This window comes from Oreochromis niloticus, linkage group LG19 (assembly GCF_001858045.2).
Source record: "Oreochromis niloticus isolate F11D_XX linkage group LG19, O_niloticus_UMD_NMBU, whole genome shotgun sequence".
NCBI lineage: Eukaryota > Metazoa > Chordata > Actinopteri > Cichliformes > Cichlidae > Oreochromis > Oreochromis niloticus.
The window spans coordinates 29700901-29721415 of NC_031983.2; the positions used below are offsets into that span (position 1 = coordinate 29700901).

The following is a 20515-nucleotide window of genomic DNA, read 5'->3' on the forward strand; positions in this document are numbered from 1 at the left end:
CTCTGTGTTTACAAACTGCTTTTCCTGTTTCCTGAAGAACAGCAAAGTTCAGACAGGAAACTGCCCCCACCCCTGACTCAGGGGGACGCAGGACTGATGATCTGATTAATCACGCCTGTGAACAGGAGCTCTGATTTCAGCCCTGAACCCAGTTTGTTTCTGTTTAAAAACACACAAACGGATCATTTAGTTCAGTCGGTACAATCAGTCAACACATCTGTCGTCCCCTTCAGTAATCAAGTGCATCGTAGGAAGTCTGTGTCAGTGTTTTTTACTCGGCTTCTCATCACAAGCCCAGAAATGGCTCGTCAGCAGAGACTAACAGAAAAGTTCCACTCTATTTCAGACATTTAGGCCAGCGCGCGCGCGCGCGCGCGCACACACACACACATACACACACACGCACACACGCACACACACACACACGCCTGCTATCTTAGTGAGGACCTTTATTGACATAATGGTTTCCCTAACCCTAACCTAATTGTAACCCTGACACTAAAACCACATTTTGAGCCTCAAAAAGGCCTTCAAACTTGTGCGGACCGGTGTGTCCTCACAAGTGACTTTTGGTTCTCACAAGTATAGTAGAATGCAGATTTCGGTCCTCACAAAGATAGCTAGACAGGAACACACACACACATACTGGGGGTTGATTGTTGTTATGGTGACTCAGATGCTTCCTGTTTCCTGGAGGAAGTGTGTGAAGAATGTCAGGAAGCCAGAGGATGTGGAGGCCGGGGCCATGAGTAACGGACTGCTGTTGTCATAGGAACAGTATGTGAGAGCGTGAGTTGAACTCCGGTCCAATGTTTAGAGACTTTTATTTTGGAGGCCTTTGTTTAACCACCTGCTCCTGATTGGCTGATGTGAAACTGAGGCAGCACAGCGACGTTAGGCCTGAAGTTTAAACCTGAAGTAATCCGATGAGCTGAAGTCCTGCTCCGCGGACCTCACACAGTCTTGTTGTTATCTTGGCTGGTAGTTTGATTCCAAGGCTCGGTCCTGCTGGTGCTGCTGCTTCGGGTAACCCCAGCCCTTCATCAGAGATCACAGGTGCTGTTCTCACGCTACAACCTTTCATTGCACTGTTTTGCAGATGACTTGCAGATCTATCTGCCTTTAAAAGCAGGGACAGACCAACTTCAGCTATTATTACGCTGCCTGGAGGACATCAAACAGTGGATGTCTTTAAATGTTTTAAAATTAAATGAAAACAAAACAGAAGTTGTCATTTTTGGTAACTTCGTTAATAATCACACTGACAGTGCTCTGGGCCCATTATCCATGTAAGACAAATGTTAGAAACCTCGGTGTGCATGTTGATGGTTCCCTCAAACTGTGTAGGCAGGTGAGCGCAGCAGTCTAATCCAGCTTTATTCATTTAAGACAGCTAGCCAAGGTTAAGCCACACCTTCCAGCCAATGTCTTTGAACGTGTTATTCATCTCTTCATTACGTGCAGACTGGACTACTGCAATTCTTTGGTTTGGACCAGGCCTCCCTCTATCATCTCCAGCTGGTCCAAAATGCAGCTGCTAACTGGAGCATGTAACCGCAGTTTTAGCCTCTCTACACTGGCTCCTTGTTCCTCACAGGATCCAATTTAAACTCTTACTTTTGTTTTTAAGGCACTTACCGGCCGAGCCGCCTCTCACTCATCTGAGCTCCTGTTTATTCATGCTCCAGAGAAAACCATGAGGTCCAGTTCAAAACTGATGTTATCCATTCCACGAACCAAACTTCAGTCTCGTGGTGACAGAGCCTTCTGTGTGGCAGGCCCCACACTTTGGAATAGTCTTCCTCTAAATATTAGATCTGCACAAACGCTCTAACAGTTTAAATCATTACTAAAGACACATTTTTATGGTCTGCCTTTTAACACACTTTGACCTAAACATTTTGGTTTTGACAGACTTAGTTGTTATTTTAGTTGTTTTTATTGACTTATTTCATCTACTTATTTGTTTTTTCTATATTTTACTAAATCATTGTTTTACATTTTTTTGTTTTAGTGGCATTTTAAATTCTTAAGCACTTTGTGCAGGATGGACTGTTTGGAAATGTGCTGTATAAATAAACTTGACCATGACCTGTACCTTTAATAAATGTCCATCTATTTGTGTAGAAATAGAGTAGAAATATCCTTTATTGTCCCTCATTGGGGAAATGGGCATGTTGTGAAGCGCTCCGAGTGCTCCGGAAGAGCAGAAAAGTCCGTTTAGACAGAAGTAAAGAATAAAAAACAAGAGAGCGAACAGGGCAAACTTACAACCTGAAAAAATGAATACTTACAAATAGCTTAGTCAGGTCCAAAGAAATGTGAAGCTTTTTTAAAGTGCTTAAAAGCAACAATAACACCCTACTTACAGAAATTGGAAATACTATGCAAATACCAGCAGGATGTAAACAACTTATTGTGTTTGATGGTTATAAAGTCTAACAGCTGCTGAGAGGAAGGACCTGCAGCGTGAGCGTCAGGCGTGGGGTGGAGACACTGTCCGACCCCCTGCACTGGGTGGACGGGGCATCCCAAGACAGAGCCGGCCTTCTTATCCAACCGCTTCCTCTCAGCTGTAGACGAGCTGCTGTTCCAACAGACAACGCCACAAAGGTAAAAAAGGTCTTCAGGAGCGCCACCTGCAGTCCAAAGATCTCAGTCTCCTCAGCAGGTAGACTCAACACTTCCTGTAACGAGCATCAGTGTTTTACTCCAGTCCAGTTTGTTGTTCAAGTGAACACCCAGGTACTTATTAGAGTCCACTATCTCAGTGTCAGTTCCCTGGATGTCCTCTGCTGTGGGTGTGGTGGGTCTGCAGAAATCCACCAACAGCTCCGTGGTTTTCTACAAAGTTCACCATCACTAGTAAAGCACATTGTCAAACAAAGAGGCTCATTAAAAGAGCTTCTTGTGATCTATGAAGTGCACAACTGATAAATGTTAAAGTCATATAGCTGCTCGCTAACACAAACATGCAATCAGCCAATCGCAGAGCAGCAGCTCAGTGTCACTACTGTAAGAACAGGAAACTGAGGCTGAGGTTCACAGACTCATTTCCGGGTCTGATGAGGCTCAGATGGTTCAGGCAGCTGCCGTATGATGGTGTGGAGGAACGCCACAGCCTGCCTGTGTGATGTTCTGACCACGCCCATCTCATCCTCTGATGTGTCAAAGCTCAGACGGCCCCCGCAGTCACGGATCTCAGGAGGAACAGGAGAGCCGTATCGTTGATGCGGCAGTCATGTCAACTGGACCAACATCTGCAAGCAATGCTTCTGTTGTAGGACACGCCCGTTCTCTTTAACGGCGCGGCGACCCACTTGTGATCCCCTATCTGGCGTATTGCTTGCGCTTCGTGAGCTCGCATGCTCGGTGGGACGTCAGCCTTTAACAGAGTTTTTATTAAAAGTGAGTGAAATTCTCCACCAGTAATAATAAAAGGTGATTCTTTACCAAAGAATTTTCTGAGGTGAACCCGGGCCGTCTGGCGGGAAACAGAACCAATGAGCACTCAGGAAAAGAGAAGTTTCTGACGGCTTCCTAACTTTCTAAAGATGGACGAGAGACATTCATCTGACAGTTGGCACCGCAGGCTGAGCCGTTATTAGGGCGGAGCTTAAACCACAGAGGGATTAACAGCCTTCAGCGTGTTGCGTCTTCAGCATTTAAATGGACAGAAGAAGAGGACTTAAGATGAACTTCCTGCTGCCCACCGCACTTCAAAAATCAAACTTTACTGACTTTTCCATTATTGGCAGATCAGCTGGGCCTGTTCACATGAAAGGATCATTCTGTTTATTATTGATCACCTGATTAGGTCCTTCATTAGTAGTTTATATTGATTACAGCTGAGGAAACGGCTAATCAGACACAGAAAACATCTGGAAACTTCCAGCTGTTAACTCTTCACACACACGTTTTGTTTTAGACGTCTTTAAAAGCTTTAATAGCTGTTAATAATTAATAATCAATCAATCAATAAACAGGCTGCTGACATTTTACAAAGCATGTTTCTACATGGTTAACTAAACATTTCCACTTTTTCTCTGTCCATAACTGAGTGAACAATAAAGTTTGATGCAGTCAAACATGGCACCGGTCCTCTTCTTCAGTGTCGTGAAACCTGTCCTGTCTCCATGGTGACTGTTGCTCTGGAGGTTCGGATTTCTGGGGGCGCTGTGAGGAGTCCCGGCTGCTGAAGTCTGGTTTCTAGCAGCAGCAGAAGCAGCAGCTGTGGGAAGTGCAGGGTAAGAGGGGCGGGGCTTCAGCCGAGCTCGCCTCCAGGTGAACCTCACAGATCCAGACTCTACATCGAAGGTCCTCAGGCAAACTTCTTCTTTGTGGCCGTGAAACGCTCCATGTACTGAGGAGGAAAAGCAGAGTGTCATCAGGGACCGCAGGAGGACTCGCAGTCTTGGACTCGATCTGGTCTCAGACCGCAGCACTGACCTTATCGTATCCCTCCAGGTCCCGGAGTCTCTTCACCTCAAACAGGTTTCCCTCCACCGAGAACAGGGACACCTGGGACTCGGTCAGGATGGACTGAGGGATGGAGGAGAGCTCCAGGCAGTTCTCCTCCAGGCGGAGGACCTTCAGACGGGGACAGCGGGAGACCTCCGCCGACACCACCGAGATCTGGACCAAGAACAGAGGACCGGGTTAGTACAGAGGAACACCACCAGACCTGGGCTGGGATTATCAGAACCTCCTGGGAAGTCTGAGGGATAGAAAGCTGCAGTAGATGTCATGGAGTGACCGATCAGTGATTATTGATAACCGATTGATTAAGCACCTTGGGGCGACTGTTGTAGTGATTTGGTGCTATATAAATAAAACTGATCTTTAATACTGGGTGAATTAACAGCACAGGGTCAGCCCTTTCAGGTTTTCCTCCTGGTTCTGGTTCTTTGGTGGACTGACAGACCTGGTTCTGCAGTACCTGGTTCTGGTTGAGGTTGATCTCGATGGCCTGCAGCTCGGACACCTCTTCAGGGACGTTCTGGATCTTGTTTCGGGACAGGTCCAGCAAGTCCAGCTGCCTCAACGTTCCGAGTCCGGAGGGGAACTCTGAAATCTGGTTCCCGGCCAGGCTGAGGGTCCGCAGGGCTTTGAGCTGGCCCAGTGTGGGGGGCAGCTGCTGGATCCGGTTTCCATTCAGACTCAGGGTCTCCAGCTTCTTCAGCTTCCCAATCTCAGAGGGAATCCCGACTAAAAACAGAACCACAACACAACAGGGTCTCACAGGTCTGAGGGTCGGGGAGGCTCCGGTTTGTTCTGCAGCTAAACCGGATCTAAAGACACACACAGTCCGGGGATTTTTAAATCATTCCAACCCTAAATTAAACTAAAAAAAAGCATCCAAAGAGAACAAATCAAATGCTGAAACAAGAATGTGGTTGCTTTTTGTTTGGCTTTAAAACACAGATGTAAAGGCATAACTGCTCCGGGTCGAACACTCACCGAGCCGGTTAGAGTTCAGCGTCAGACTCTTGAGCTGAGGGAAGTTTCCGATGGTGGTAGGAAGGACCTCTATCTTGTTCCCGGACAGATCCACCGTCCTCAGGTTGGCCGTGAGCCTCTGCAGCTCCTCTGGAAACTGAAAGCAGACCGTGACCAGGACAGGCAACTCAGGACAGGCGACTCGGGACGCCCTCGGTTTTGTATAGGTTAAGCTTGCTATGATCAGGCCCTGGGGTGTCACACTCTAATGGTGGCAAGTGTGCGCCTACATGCTGCAGCTCGGAGCTCTCCAGTTCTGTGGGTTTTTTTTTTTTTTTTCATTTTGTGTTTTTTGCTTTGTGATTTAGACAAAAACAAATGAGGATGTGCCAGATCGCTCACCCACAAGATGGACGAAATCGAACCGCAGCTGGCCACCAACAGACTTGTCTGAAACTGCTGTGCAACGGAAACACGGCTCCCGATGCTACTGGACTGGACTCTCCATCATCAGGACCACATAAAGAGTCAGGAAAGAACCGAGCGGAGGACTCTGCATCGTCACACATAACAACTGGTGCACACACAGCTGAGTCCTCGACAGCTTCAGTTCCCCGGACTTATCCTCTGTCAAGTCGGCTGCAGAGCTTTTACAGCAGTGCACATAGCTCCTGTTGCTAAGGTCAGCATGGCTCTAAGCCAGCTGCACAGTACCAACAGATGCAGATACATCCGGATCGGGCCGTCATCACTGCTGGTGATTTTAACAACTGCTTAAAGACAGTTCCTGACTTCTCACAGTAGGTGGAAAGTGCCACCAAAGGGAAAAACACAGCAGGCCATCTTCTCTGTACATCAATGGAGACTGTGTGGACAGGATCCAGGATTCCTGACTCCCAGGAACCCACACAGGAGCATCTCCTGGACTGCCCACACCAACACCACTGTGAAGAAAGCTCAGCGGGCCCGCACTTCCTGAGGAGAAACAGGCTACAGACAAAACTCGAATCCTTCTACCACTCCACCATAGAAGGGCTGCTGTCATATTGTATCACAAGCTCCTCACAAAAATAGACTCCAACGCATCATAAAGACAGCACAAAAAAGTTACAGGGCCCAGCTCCCACCCCTTCAGCGAATCGCAGATAAACACCATCTGGTCAGGTGTATAAAAGGCGATCACCTGCTTTATCACCTGATTTATTCATTGCTTACATGTGTGAACACGTGTCTCTGTGTGTTTGTTCTCCATCCCAGTGATGCCACTCCAGTTTCATGCAATGACAGTAAAGGCTCCGAACTGAAAGGAGAACTGTCCAATCATAGGGTGCCCGGACTGAAACGTCTGACGCGTCAAACATGTGTTTAAATCTTTCTGTGTATGTGTGTAAGTTAACTCTGGAGTTTTGCTCCTCTCACCTCCTGCAGACCTTTCCCCGTCAGCTGAAACACTCCCGTCTTCTGGGAGGTTTCAAGGTGAGACTTCAGCGCACTGTTCCCCATCTGCACCTGTAGCCAGGTACCAGCCCTCCACTTGCAGGGCCACCCGAAGTCCTTCCAGACAGGCTGATGGATCAGCTGACAGCCGTATCAGCGCTCCTCCTCCTCCTCGTCAGCAGGTGTTGATGAGATCAGATAGTGAATCCCTGCAGGTGAGCAGTCCTCTCTCACAGACCTGTGAACATGTTTGTGTTTATTAGTGAGATTGGAACAGAGGCGGCGTACAGCTGTTTCACTCTGACTGAAGAACAAAGTGAATATTCAGAGAAAAGCTCTGCATGGGCTGCTGGTGAGCTCACAGACGTGCTTTGTCTCCATGTCCCGCAGCATCGTGCCAACGTAAGGCTCCGAGTTTGGGTTGAAATCCCTGATTGTTTTCTCTAAGCGACCCGTCCTGAGCCGAGGGAAACGGTATCAATATCCACCTGTGCTGGGCGGCGTAGGATTTAAACTTTTTCTCATGTTGATGCACAGATGAGCAGATCAAACACCCCCAGTGGATTAAAGGTGTTTAATAACAAAGAAGACCTGTAATAACTCATTCACATTAATAATCCTCAGCTAACTAACATACAAACCATTAGCATCGTTAATAACTGCACTTCACCAAGCACCACACTGACTCTGACAGGCAAGTCTCCCTAAATTTACAACATTAATCTTATAAATTTGCCACTAGGGGCGATCGTGGCTCAATGGTTGGCAGTTCGTCTTGTAATCAGAAGGTTGGGCAAGACACTTCACCCGTTGCCTACTGGTGGTGGTCATAGGGCCCGGTGGCGCCAGTGTCCGGCAGCCTCGCCTCTGTCAGTGTGCCCCAGGGTGGCTGTGGCTACAATGTAGCTTGCCATCACCTGTGTGTGAATGTGTGTGTGAATGGGTGGATGACTAAATGTAGTATAAAGCGCTTTGGGGTCCATAGGGACTAAGTAAAGAGCTATACAAATACAGGCTATTTACTATTTTAACTTTATCCCAAATTGACCATCAGTGGTCCTAACCCAGCTTTGTTACTCATGAGTGTGCATCAGCCAAAGAGGGAACAAACCGGACTTACCATTGGCTTTCTACAGCACACCCCAGTAATGTGTAAAATGCATTAGTGTTGAAGCCTGAGCTCAGTAAACACACCTGTGGAAAACCCTCCTCCTCTGTAGTGTTGAACACACCTGCAGTTCTCCACAGTCACCACAGGGGCCGCCAAATCCCCCAAACTGAGGCGTTCCAGATCAATGCTGTGGCAACAGAGAGCGGTTTCAGCTTTAAGGTGGACTTTAAAAGGTATTTAAGGTGGTCAGTTTCTTGCAGCGGGGCAGCCTGAGGCACTAGCTGACATGCACGCACGCGCTCACACGCACACACACCTGTCTCTCTGCAGCAGGCAAAAGCTCACCCTTCAGCTGTCACAGGTGGTAAAGGTGAGTCACGTGTTTACCTGAGAGGTGACACACTCACCGTCAGCAGCCTAATCGGTCCCAGTCTCTCCTCACTGTAAACACACTGTAAACACACTGTAAACATTAAGGCCACCGCCACCCTGCTAACAGCTGAGATAACCGGAAACGGCTCTGTTTACATACCGACACAATGTCGCCCTTTAACCCCCGTGTGCAAGTGTCGCGTGTCCAGGTGCTGTGCTTAATTTTATCCGATAAAAGGACAAAAAAAATTAAGATCAGTAGAAAAGTGAAGCTCGGCAGCCGCCCTGATTCTGCGCTCCTGCTTCTGCTGCTTCTTCTTCTTCTTCTTCTTCTCTGCTGAAAATCCCGCTCAGGGCTGCAACGCTGCCACCTGCTGACAGATGTCACTCAAACCCTGAACGACATTCTTCTTGTCATGTGACCTCAGCAGGCTGTGAGGTCAGATTTGGATCCAGGATTAGGCAGAAAGAGACGTTTTTTGTTTGTACACAAACAGAAACGCGATTATTTTCTGTAACTATGTGTTGTAGTTCTCTCTGGATCCTGAGGGGTCGCTGTTGCGGTCAGCAGCCGCCAAACGTTTTCGCAGAAGAAGAGAAACAGCAAAAACAAACCGGCGGGCGGGCTCCGGTGAGGTTCAGTTTGGTCGTCTTAGAGCGGAGGTTCTTTGGTTTTAACGGTAAGAAAAAGCTGGAAACTGACACTAGACTGTTTGTGTTTAACGGGACCGCCAGAGGCAGCTTAACGGTGCCGGTGTGTCCGTCAAAAAAGCCTTTAAAGCTGCTTCAAAGTCCGTTTAAAATTGTGGAGATTTAGTTTGATGGCGCTTGCCTTCACACGCAGAGCTGTGAGGTGGATCCCAGCAGGGTTCTGGTTCGGATAGATCCGGTTTTAGGTTTGAACACCTGGTCCAGGTGAATATCAGAGTCTGAGGCTGGTCTGGTTCAGGTGACGTTCCTGTCTTTCAGATGCATCAGTGGGATTTGTCTCCGTTCTCCGTGACTCCAGCTGCCAGCCTGCTTTCTAAGTGTGTCTCCGTGGGAGCGCTGTCTCAGGTAAGGACACGAACAGGTGTTTAGGAGGCTGAGGCGGTCTGTCAGAGCAGCTTTACACGGTTCAGAGATGTCTGAGGACAGGTTCAGATCTGAGTGAGAGCTGACCTGTGTGATCCGGTTCTGATCCAGACTAAAGCTTGTGAGTAAAATCTGAATCTGCTTCTGTCTCACCTGTCCTCAGGAGGAAATAGACTCCGCCTCCAGTGCTACAGGCCCCGTCTTTTCCTCTCATCTGCGGAAGGCTGAAGAGCAAATCAGAATGCAGAAGCAGTTGGATGAGGTATGTGCGTGCAGCTGTCTCGGGGATGGCGTGCTGGGATGTTATGTCAGAGTGCAGAGCCCCACCTGCTTCGATGCCTGAGCCGGATGTCGGCCAGATTGGATTTTGAAATTTTCTCATGAGAAACGTTGTTTTGCTCTCCTGCCTGCAGCTCAGAGTGGATGATGTCATTCTGGAGCGATGACATCATTCACTCTAAGCTGACTGCAGGCTGTTGCGCTGTGTCACCGTGAGAGACGGCCTCCGATGTGGGGCTGTTGGTGATCATGAGCACAGTCGTCATGTTTTTAAAGGCAGACTCAGAACCTCCACAGAGCAGCTTCATGGATCCTGGTGGCTCCGATTGGCTGCTCACAGCGCCTTCACTTTCTTGTTTTTCTTTTCTAGTCGTGGTTAGTTAATTAAACTTTGGATTGTGTGTCCTCTCCTTTGTTCAGAAAATGCTCATATTTACACTCTAATTACTAACTAGTCCTCTAACCCGCTGTAAGTCTCTCCTATTGGCTTCGTAACTAATCCTACATTTCTGCAGCTTTCAGACTAATCCACAGGGTAATGAAACCAGTAGGTAGTTTTGTATCTTGTAACTAGTCCTGTGGGTCACAGCGGGTCTATGCTAGTGTCTCCACAGCAGCAGTATCGCAGCGCTTTATTAATAAAGCCCTGTTTTGTACGTTGGCGTGCTGGGTGCGTCATTTATGAACACATGATCGTCTCGCCAAATGCTTCCCATCACAGAAACTCGGATCTGAGCACTGACTCCTTCAGGGCGTCAACTGCAGGCGGTGACAGGTGTGCGCTCGCTGTGGGTCCGGTCAGGTGAATGAGACGCTGTTGTGTGAATGAAACACCTTACCTGCAGGAGCTGTGTTAAACAACAGTGACTGCACTGGGGCTAGAAGTCATGTGACTGTGTCAGCTAACGTAAAGGTATTTGTTTCCTGTTGATGCAGATGCGGCTGCGGCTGGAGCTGCTGCAGGTTGACGAGCAAAGCGCCGATGTCGCCCACAGCTTCCACCTCGGTGAGTCCAGGTGATGTCATTGTCATCGGGTCGATGTTTTTAAACCAGCCTTCACTCCAGATCTTATTCTGAAGGGACTTTAAAGACTTCCTGTCAGAACGGAGGATGGCAGAGCCACGCCCCCTCTGATCAGGTGCTTTTGTGTCCTGCAGCTCGAAGGTTCCAGATGCTGCAGATGCTCGGGGATCACATGCAGGAGCTGCTGAGAGAGCAGAACAGTCTGAGGCAGCGACTCATGAGACCGCTGGCTCACACCAACCTGCCCGTGCACGCTCACCTGCACAGGTAATGCCTGATACTCTCAGCGTGATTGGAGTGGCCCATGGCGCACTGTAACGGTCTGTGGTGTGTTTCAGGTTCGTGGTGGAGTCCCTGAACCTGATGATGGACTTCATTGAGACTCTGGAGGAGAAGCTAAGCTCCGCCCACAGCAGGACCACAGCCAGAGACCGTCTCACTCTGCTGGTCAGTCACACGACCTCACTGGTTTGGGGATGGCAGTAGGCCACGCCCCTATGCAGACAAACTAAAGCCGTGTGCCACCGTTCATTTTAGACACCTGAGAGAATCTGTGTGTACCAGACTCCATTCACGAAAACAGGAAGTTTACCTGAGAGAACAGGTGAGCTTGTGTCACCCTGAGGTCTGAACTCATTAGTTTGGATCATCACAGTCAAACGCAAACGTTTGTTTTCTGTGAGCTAAAAACCGATGTTTTATGAATGGAGTCTGGTGGGTTTGTCATCAGCAGTGTGGGGTATTGTGCAGAAACAGGTCAGAAACGGGAGGCGGGGCTTGACTGAAACAACGCTTTGTGTGATTCAGCATCAAGCTTTATTGATAAAAACAAATTAGTATTGTTAACTGGGTTTGTCTCTTGGCTCCGCCCTTGGCCACCTCCCTGTTCATGGTCATTTCCTATCAGTCCCTCACACACTAAATAGCGTCCTCCGATTGACTGCAGAGTTCATCCCAGTTCAACTGTTACCTCTCCCACTCTCTCAGGACTCCTCGCACGCCCAGCTGCTGATGCAGGCCTCAGAGATGGAGACTTTGTCCAGTCAGATTCTTCAGTGGAAGTCAGTTGATGGATGCAGCCTGGTGACCTCTGACCCTTAACCTTCATCATGTGTTGCACTTTGAATTTATTCTAATAAATGTTTGCAATAAAATCTTTCACATTTTCCATATGCAGCTTCTGATTGGTTATTCAACACAGAAACAAGGTAACCTTTGACCTCTGCTTTGGTTTCAAAATCAGAGCTGAAACTCTGAGGCTGTGTCCCAGTTAAGAGACCGCACGCTTGAAGTACACATTTTGAGACCTATTACGTCACCACAACACGACGACGTCGATTTCTCCAAATATCAAGCGTGGTCCGGTGCACGCTTCGTGGTCCCATATATCCCACAATTCATAATGCAGCGGTGGGTGTGGATAATTTTGCCGCAAAATACGGCAGAAGGGAGCGGCCGAAGAGTGAACTGTCAGAAGTAAGTACTGAATAATATGTCACTTATTTATGTGCGAATGTTTAATAATGAAGAACATTAAAACATTACTGTTGGCCACATGTCGGCAAAGTTATGTGACATTACTGATGTTTGTTTACTTGGTTTTAAAGCCTTTAAAATATACGCCGTTCAATAGTCGACCTTAATCTTACAGAGAATGTGATGATTTTATGGATAATTAAAGTCAGTCATATATCCACAAACGCAACAAGCTGAAAGTCAGTGATGCTGCTCGGTTTGCAGTCCTGAATATGACGGCACAAGCAGGATTCACTGCACTGTTAATGTTAGCTATGTTATATTGCTGCCTCTGTTCGGTGGTGTCGAGCCAAACGGACTTTAACGTGTGTTTGAACGAGTTGACGGTTCACTCGTTAAGCTGAAAGAAAGATGCTTTAATCACAGGAGTCACACATGTGTCCACTGGACCATCTGGGAACTCTTCTTGTTTAGCACTCGTAATAACACAAACACTAAATCCTCCTTCTCTTGTGCTGTTTTGTAGCAGTGTGTCCACCTGAGACTGTCACCTGTCTGTCTGTCCTGCACTCTCTCTCTGTTTCTTTCTCTCTGATTGTGGAATAAAAGTATGAACATGTATTTATAAGTTACACTTGTGTTTGAATCCTGCAGCTTATCACACATTTGATTTCCATGTGTGACAACTGCAAGTGTCCAGAGTGAGGACAGACTGAGGGACCCACTGCTGCACATCATCTGTGAGGCTTTGCACCCCTGATGATCCACCAGGACAAACTCAGCAGTGTGTGAGGAAGAGGAGGAGGAAGAGCCAGCAGCAGCTGACAGATGGAGAGAATAGACAGACTGTTTCCTGTTTGTGAAGGACTGCTAGGAAAGTTTAACATAACTAATTGTCTGTCCTGAATCAGTCTTATTAGGTAATGTTCAAATAATGTTATCATCCCAGTGTTTTCAGTGTGGGAGAAAGTACTCAGGGCCTTCAAGTTACACACTATGAAAGGCAGCAACAAGTTTAATATTCAGAAACCTAAAGTATGTATCAGCAGCAGAATGGAGCTAAAAATAAATGTTTGTTTCAGTTCTATGAAGCTTTGAGTATTTTGGATTAGTAGCACTGCTGTGTTTGTTGCATCATATTGCTGTAATTGTTTATATGCTTTATATATTCTGAGGTAAGTTGATCTATAGTGTTACATCATATTCTATAAGGATGTTATGTGTTTGTAGACTTTCTGCCCAGTTTGACCCATTTAGCAGAAGTCAGCCTGTTTAAGGCTCTGATATCTATTCTGTATGACTTAAAGCAGTTATGACATGGTCTGATTTTCTCACCCAATAAAGGAATATTTCATATATCAGTCTGATCTTCATTCTATCAGAAACAGTTATCACAGCTCGTACATTTGCTTTTTACACATATATGTAAGCATTGAGCCAAATGTAATAATGCCAACATATTAAACAAACAATATTTGTCTCATATATAATACATCTATATATACACTGTAACAGATACTTGGCTTTGAGTGAAGATTTAAGGTGATAAGAAATATAAATAACTGCAACTTGAATCTTTGACACAGAGTTCAAGCCCACTGCTGTAATATATCCTGTAATATATGTATATCATTATAATCTGACAATAACTATAATATTGGCCATATTATAGTTACATTACCAAAGTGAGATGACTTTAGTCTCATGAACAACATTAGCTAATTGTTATTTACTAACTAATCTTGAAATGACTGTTCAGTACAGAAATGAAGCCCAACAATCATGTTTTTACAGTCCCGCGTAGTGATGTGACGTTCTGTATCGAGACTTCGAACCTTGTGTCGAATAATGGAGGGGGCGTTTCCGCGATGCGCGTAACGAGGCTTGCTTCATTTATGGGAGGAGCTGAAAATGATGATGTCCGAAGCCTCGCTGCCCGGCTGTACCACGTGACTGGGTCAATAAGGCTACGTTCACACTGCAGGTCTTAATGCTCAATTCCGATTTTTTGATCAAATCCGATTTTTTTGTCTGCTTGTTCACACTACACATAAAATGCGACATCAAACGCGCTCTAGTGTGAACGCTCAAAGCGGCCCGCATGCGCAAAAGAAGATGTCACACACAACTCGCTCTGTTTAGACCCAGACCAAACAATATTGTTTGACTGATGGCCCTTAATATAAAGACTTCGGACTTTATGTTTCCAAATTTTTGCTTTAAGTTATTTTGTTATTTACATAATAATGTAGATGACCTAATAATGATCCTTTTTGCTGTTTTAGAGGAGCGGTGCTTCAAAGGATAGTTGCAGATTTCTGTCAGAATCTGCAGAAAATACAGTAAAAAATAAAATGTTCACATTTCTCCAACGTTGTCTTCCCAACAGTTTCACCGGATGGTAGGAAATCGTTCGCGATGTCCTATCTGGCGCTTCTCCGGCGCTGATAATTGGCGTCTGTCTGTCAGTGACGTAAAAGACGGATTTAATGCGACTTGACCGTTCACACAGCAGTCGCTTTCTAAAACATTGGATACGTATCGGATTCAGTACCACATACGAAAGTGACCCAGATCGGATTTGAAAATATCGGATTTGTGCCGTTCACACTGTCATACCAAGATCGGATACGGGTCGCATAGGGGCGAAAAAATCGGATTTGATGCGCTTTCGCCTGCAGTGTGAACGTGGCCTAAGTGGTTCCAACTTTGCCGCGAGCTATGACAGCGATATAAACCCCTCAGACTTCATTCATAATGTGGGTGTTTGATGGAGAGTTGCGGTTAGTGAGAGTTTGGAGACAGTTTGGAGGTTTAGGAGAGTGAGGAGAGAAAGTCAGGAGAGAACGGAGCCAGCTAAGAAGAGTCTTGATGCATTCTCAATCATCCAGGAAAGTAAATCTCCAAAAGTTGAATCTGTTCATTTGGACGTAGCGTTTTGTGGGAGAAACGTTTCGTCACTCATCCAAGTGACTTCTTCAGTCTCAGCTGACTGCAGGTTTCCCCAAACCTTATAAACAGTACATTTGCATAATGACTGAAACCAGCCCACTGAAGGAACAATGGGCTGTGAGGTCAGTTCCTTAATCATAATTATGCAAATTCCCATGACCATTGATCAACAATCACTGACCAAAACCCACTGATCAAAGAACACTGATCAATGGCCATGAGTACCATTCACAGAGAGTTGGGGAATGGCTGCAATCACAGCATTGTAAGATGGTGACAGATGTACCCTTAGGCCCCCCTCCTCGATTCAGAGATGGTCTTTCCCTTTTCACGTAAGCTAAGAAGAGGATGTCCTCCCCTGTGTGGGAACATTTTGATCTTATTCCTCCCAACAAGGTATGTAAATTTCTACAGAAGATGTATTTTCATAATACTGATGGTGCATTACAATTTATGTTAAGCTGTCTTTACTTTTGTACATAGCTGGACTGGCCATCGGGCATACCGGGCATTTGGCCGGTGGGCCGCTCGTGATTTTTCGTTTTTATGGGCCGATGGGGTTTTCTTTCTTTCTTTCTTTCTTTCTTTCTTTCTTTCTTTCTTTCTTTCTTTCTTTCTTTCTTTCTTTTTTCAACGGTATAAATGAATAGTGGTGTATTGGCCAGTTGGTCATGATCGACTCTGGGCTGGACCAATTACAGCCGAGGAGGTCGAACTTTAAAGTTGAGGTGAAAAGCAACGCGATTTGTCCCGATCAGCTGATCAATGATCAATGATCAGCTAATCGGCTTTTCTCTCTGCGTCAGAAAGAGCAAACCAGCGGAGGTCGCGTTAAACAACAGAAGCACCTTTAAACTTGATGAGCTGTTGTTAGAATTTATTTAATATTAATTTCTAGTATCAGCTGATGTTTGCTGGAGGGACGAAGGGTTGAAGGGAAGTTATGAACTGTTTCTGGGAGACAAATAACACCAGGATCTGTTTCTAAGTAGCTGACAGCTGGTAACTGTGCAGGGGCGGGTCTTGCAAAGTTTTGCCAGGGGGCCAGGTAGGGCATTAACAGGGAAAGGGGGGCACAAAAAATACGTTTCTTTCTTATTCTCATTTAAAATTTCTAGCTTTTAACAAATAATTATCTGAATCATACAACCAAAGTTTTCATCTGATGTCAAATGTATAGAAATCCATTATTGTACATAGTAATTTTTTTCAGGGTCCCAACATAATTTCTTCAGAAGTAAGTACTGTATATGATGCCAGTATTTTCCCACATTTTCTAGATTCTGTACCATACTGTTTGTAAAATGCCATCAAAAAGTCAATTTATTCTTTCTCACCTTTCTTTCTGTCTCCTTTCACTTTTTAAAGGTTGCCATGTTAGAAAAAATATTTTGCCCTGCCATGCTGTTTATTGATGTGGTAAATAAATAGTTTATGAAAATATCACTAAATCTGTCATTTATTATTTTTAATATTCAGTAATGGTCATGTCTCACCTCTAGTCTTCTCTGTCTTAATTTCAGGTTTCCACCATGTGTTGTAGAAAGTTCAGGAGGTAAACCAAGCAGTCTTTGGGTTTCGGCTAAGTACTGTTTAGAATACCAGAATAGGGAGGATGGTGTAGGTTTAAGTTAAGTTCTAGATTGATACATATATACCAACAAGGCAGTGTACATCACTGTCACAACGACGTTTGTTTTCATTCAAAGGCTTTATGGTTTTTCCTATAATACCATGGTGGGCCAGTCTCTAGTCAAAATTCCCGGTCTGATTTTTTGGCCCTGCTTTTGTACAATGTGAAGTGTTTGCTATGTGCCAGGGAGCTGGGATATAACAACAACACCTCATCCATGCTCAGGCACTACAGAGCTTTGCATGAGAATAAGGGGAACACCGACTGTGGAGCAAGACCAGGTGAGCCATCAAATGCCATGATAATATAGCATGCCGTAATGTTACTAAATGATATAACAATATTATACAACTGTAATAAGTTACGTGTGTGATATTTATATTTGTGCTTTGTTTTTATTGTCTTTCCTCAGGAGAACAATCTCAAATAGATGAAGACCTGGTTAGCATGGTGATTGAGGACTCCCAGCCATTTAGCATTGTGGAGGACAAAGGATTTAAAAGATCTGTTCAATCATTGAATCCTAGCTATGTTCTCCCCACTAAAAAGGTCATAAAAGCAGTGAAAATTTAGTTTTTACAGAATAAAATGTGAACAGGCAGGACTGAGGCTCAGTGTGTAGCTACACTACACACTGCTTCACAGCCACGTCGTACTTTTAAACAAAATGTTTTTTCTTTCTTTTAGGCCCTGAAAGTCATGGTGGAGGCCAGGTACCAGGAGATGAAGGAGAAAGCTAAGGCCAGCATTGCGAAGGCAGCAGCTGTGAGTCTGACATCAGATATGTGGATCTCCATCAACACAGAGGCCTATCTTGCAGTCACCTGCCATTTTGTTGATGAGTCCAGCACATTAAACACAGTTGTTTTAGGAGTGCAATATTTTCCTAATGCACACACTGCAGAAAATATTGCACAAGTGAAAGGTTCACTCATGACAGAATGGGCAATTACTGACAAAGTCACATGCCTAGTAACAGTTGGGGCTGCCAATATGGGGGCTTGTGCAAGGGAGCTACGACTCAAACATGCCATGTGCATAGCTCACACCCTGAACTTAGTGGTGAAGAAGGCCCTTGACCAGACCCCTGAGCTCTCTGACATCCGAGCCAAGTCCAGGAAGATCGTGGGATATTTCGGGAGCAGTACCACCGCAAAGGTAAGTTCTTAAGTGGCTTAATTACAGTTTCTTTAATGCTACTTAAGTGTATAGTTCTGCTCCCTTGACAATCTAATGTATGCTTTTTTAATTGTATTTTATAAGGAGAGGCTTTCAGTGGTGCAGGAACAACTAAGGAAGCCTCAACTCAAACTAATACAGGAGGTGGAAACCCGCTGGAACAGCACTTATAATATGCTGCAAAGACTGTTCGAGCAAAGGGAGCCGGTGGGTGCTGCTTTGGCAAGTCTCACAACAGACATCCCACCTGTTTCATCTGAGGAATTTGGTATAATTTCAGAGTGTCTGCTTGTCCTAGCACCATTTAACGATGCAACCACTGAGCTCTCTCAGGAAAAAAGGGTGTCTGGGTCAAAAGTCATACCTTTGCTCACTATGCTGGATCATTGCCTCAATGAACAAATGGAAAAATCACCATCCATTGGGTCTTCTCTGGGTCAGAAGCTGAGGATGCTATTGAGAGAGAAGCTGGATAAAATACAAACCATGAGCATTATGTTCCTTGCGACACTGCTGGACCCAAGGTTCAGAAAACTCGGGTTTCTCAGCCCTGCAAGAGCTAACGAAGCAGAAGAATAGAATAGAATAGAATAGAATAGAATAGAATAGAATAGAATGCCTTTATTGTCACTATACAGTTGTACAATGAGATACAGAGCATCTCCTACTCAGTGTAAACATGCAGGGGGGGGGGTACAGTTCTGCAGCGCTATATACATATGGACAGTATTAACATATGGAAAAAGATGTGTATATATATATATATAAAATGTACAATTTACAAGCTGTAAGTAATATGTAATAAATAGTGTTATGTATGTACAGTTGAGTTATTGCACATAGAATTGGTATAAATAGTGGTGGACCATAGAGGAAGTGGGAAGAGGGGGGCTGTGTTATCGGTGCATGTGTGAGTTCAGGGTGGTTATGGCTTTGGGGAAGAAACTGTTTTTGAGTCTGTGGGTTTTTGTGCTGATGCACCTGCAGCGCTTCCCTGAGGGAAGCAGGCTGAACATGTTGAAGCCAGGGTGGGAGCTGTCCTTGATGATGTTTGCTGCTCTGCTGAGGCAGCGGGAGGAATAAATGTCCAACAGGGAGGGGAGAGGGCAGCCGATGATCTTTTGTGCTGTCTTGACCACACTCTTCGCCTCACTCTAGAAAGACTGAAAGCAGAATGTGCTTCCGTAATGAGGGCCTCCACCACCTCCTCTTCCTCCGCACCACCACCACAGCCATCAACGTCACAAACTGTTGAGGCTGTTTCCCACAGTACTATTGTTATTGCATTGCACTGTGGAACTCTCTCCCCCAAGCATTAAGAACTGTGGACTCAGTAGCTGTTTTTAAAAAAACAACTCAAAACTCGCCTTTTTAAAACTGCTTTTGGTTAATTTTTTGCCTGTTTTATTTAGTCTTTTTAAATCTTTTTATGACTTGTAATTTTATGTGCAGCACTTTGTGATTCTGTCTTGAAAGGTACTATATAAATAAAAATTTATTTATTTATTTATTTATTTATTTGAGTTGCATTTATATAAACTGATTCTTGGGTTTTCCTTTGTATCTATTATTGCACGATCTACTCTACAATATAAAGCGCCTTGAGGCAACTGTTGTTGTGATTTGGCGCTATATAAATAACATTGAATTGACAATTGAATTGCTAGTATCACATAAAACTCTCCTTATTGTTTAGGTAACAACCTGTGGTGTCGCCTGGATGAGAGTGTCAGGCAGACACAGACACATAAAGTGACAGCAGACGCGAATATTGAGGTCCAACAGTACATGATGGAGCCAAATATTGGAAGGCTGGAGGACCCCCTTAAATACTGGGAGAGACAAAAATATGTCTATCCTCACTTATATAAGTTAGCACTGACATACCTGTGTACCGCTGCCTCATCTGTGCCCTGTGAGCGAGTGTTTTCAAAAGCAGGGGAAATATTGTCCAAAAAAAGAAATCGCCTACGACCTGCCACAGTGGAGAAACTGTTGTTTTTAAATAAAAACCAATGATGTGACCCCTAAACACTAATCACTGTCCATACCCCAACCACACCTCACCTCACAGTAAATGATCATTTCCATTTTAAGCATTTCCAAATAATCATTTTACATACTGCCAGTATAAATATACACAGCATACTGCCATCACTACAATATACATGTTTTACACACTCCTTTTGTTGTTGACATTTACAGGCTGTGTGCAAAATGCCACACTCTTCAAATTCATGCTAACTAATATTTTTACGTCCAGTAGATGTCCTACTAGAGCAAATGAAGCTTCAAGACGCTTTGTGCTGGGGTGAATCAAATGGATGAAAAGCTTCAGTGCTTCATGAACCTTCATCTGCCCATCACTAGTCCCGTGGTCTCAGCCTCAGATACTCAACTAATCAAAGTGATGTCATAAAACATGAATGAACAACAAAACATTTGTTCTCCTTCATTTCTGTCACACAAAGCTGTATGAAACGTTTCTCGCGGTTAGTATCATGGTTGCTAGGCAACCTGAGCAGCGCGACGAAGGCCA

The 20515-nt window shown here is 45.2% G+C and overlaps 3 protein-coding genes and 2 long non-coding RNA genes across 5 annotated transcripts; 4 read left to right on the forward strand and 1 right to left on the reverse strand.

Moving 5' to 3' along the window:
• Nucleotides 1-484: 484 nt before the first annotated feature.
• LOC112843114 (uncharacterized) lies at nt 485-7032 on the forward strand. Its single transcript, XR_003215255.1, has 3 exons — nt 485-1056; nt 2438-2613; nt 6868-7032. It is a non-coding gene; the product is annotated as an uncharacterized LOC112843114 (long non-coding RNA).
• LOC112843123 (uncharacterized) lies at nt 1063-2104 on the forward strand. Its single transcript, XR_003215265.1, has 2 exons — nt 1063-1550; nt 1631-2104. It is a non-coding gene; the product is annotated as an uncharacterized LOC112843123 (long non-coding RNA).
• Nucleotides 3928-7009, reverse strand: lrrc57 (leucine rich repeat containing 57). Its single transcript, XM_013265322.3, has 5 exons — nt 6859-7009; nt 5461-5596; nt 4940-5208; nt 4450-4635; nt 3928-4363 (listed from the first exon to the last, which is right to left on the reverse strand). Exons 1-5 carry the CDS (start codon nt 6940-6942, stop codon nt 4322-4324), a joined length of 717 nt encoding a protein of 238 aa, XP_013120776.1. The 5' UTR covers nt 6943-7009; the 3' UTR covers nt 3928-4321.
• A 1858-nt stretch (nt 7033-8890) lies between the features above and the next one.
• haus2 (HAUS augmin like complex subunit 2) lies at nt 8891-11908 on the forward strand. Its single transcript, XM_013265323.3, has 7 exons — nt 8891-9039; nt 9329-9415; nt 9597-9695; nt 10649-10718; nt 10871-11003; nt 11075-11183; nt 11724-11908. The coding sequence occupies exons 2-7, from the start codon at nt 9329-9331 to the stop codon at nt 11835-11837; spliced, it is 612 nt and encodes a 203-aa protein (XP_013120777.1). The 5' UTR covers nt 8891-9039; the 3' UTR covers nt 11838-11908.
• Nucleotides 11909-15513: 3605 nt separating this feature from the next.
• Nucleotides 15514-18572, forward strand: LOC109194469 (zinc finger BED domain-containing protein 4-like). The gene is made up of 5 exons (XM_019348500.2): nt 15514-15560; nt 16961-17078; nt 17210-17346; nt 17485-17955; nt 18061-18572. The coding sequence occupies exons 2-5, from the start codon at nt 17015-17017 to the stop codon at nt 18553-18555; spliced, it is 1167 nt and encodes a 388-aa protein (XP_019204045.2). The 5' UTR covers nt 15514-15560; nt 16961-17014; the 3' UTR covers nt 18556-18572.
• The last annotated feature ends 1943 nt before the right edge of the window (nt 18573-20515 follow it).

Coding starts and splice junctions, on each gene's coding strand:
- lrrc57 (XM_013265322.3), bottom strand. CDS start 6,942: ATGGGGAACAGTGCGCTGAAGTCTCACCTTGAAACCTCCCAGAAGACG. Junction 5,597..6,858: donor CGGGGAAAGGTCTGCAGGAG/GTGAGAGGAGCA, acceptor GTCTGCTTTCAG/TTTCCAGAGGAGCTGCAGAG. Junction 4,636..4,939: donor TCAACCTCAACCAGAACCAG/GTACTGCAGAAC, acceptor TTCTTGGTCCAG/ATCTCGGTGGTGTCGGCGGA.
- haus2 (XM_013265323.3), top strand. CDS start 9,329: ATGCATCAGTGGGATTTGTCTCCGTTCTCCGTGACTCCAGCTGCCAGC. Junction 10,719..10,870: donor CGCCCACAGCTTCCACCTCG/GTGAGTCCAGGT, acceptor TGTGTCCTGCAG/CTCGAAGGTTCCAGATGCTG. Junction 11,004..11,074: donor GTGCACGCTCACCTGCACAG/GTAATGCCTGAT, acceptor GGTGTGTTTCAG/GTTCGTGGTGGAGTCCCTGA.
- LOC109194469 (XM_019348500.2), top strand. CDS start 17,015: ATGCTCAGGCACTACAGAGCTTTGCATGAGAATAAGGGGAACACCGAC. Junction 17,079..17,209: donor CGACTGTGGAGCAAGACCAG/GTGAGCCATCAA, acceptor GTCTTTCCTCAG/GAGAACAATCTCAAATAGAT. Junction 17,956..18,060: donor GGAGCAGTACCACCGCAAAG/GTAAGTTCTTAA, acceptor GTATTTTATAAG/GAGAGGCTTTCAGTGGTGCA.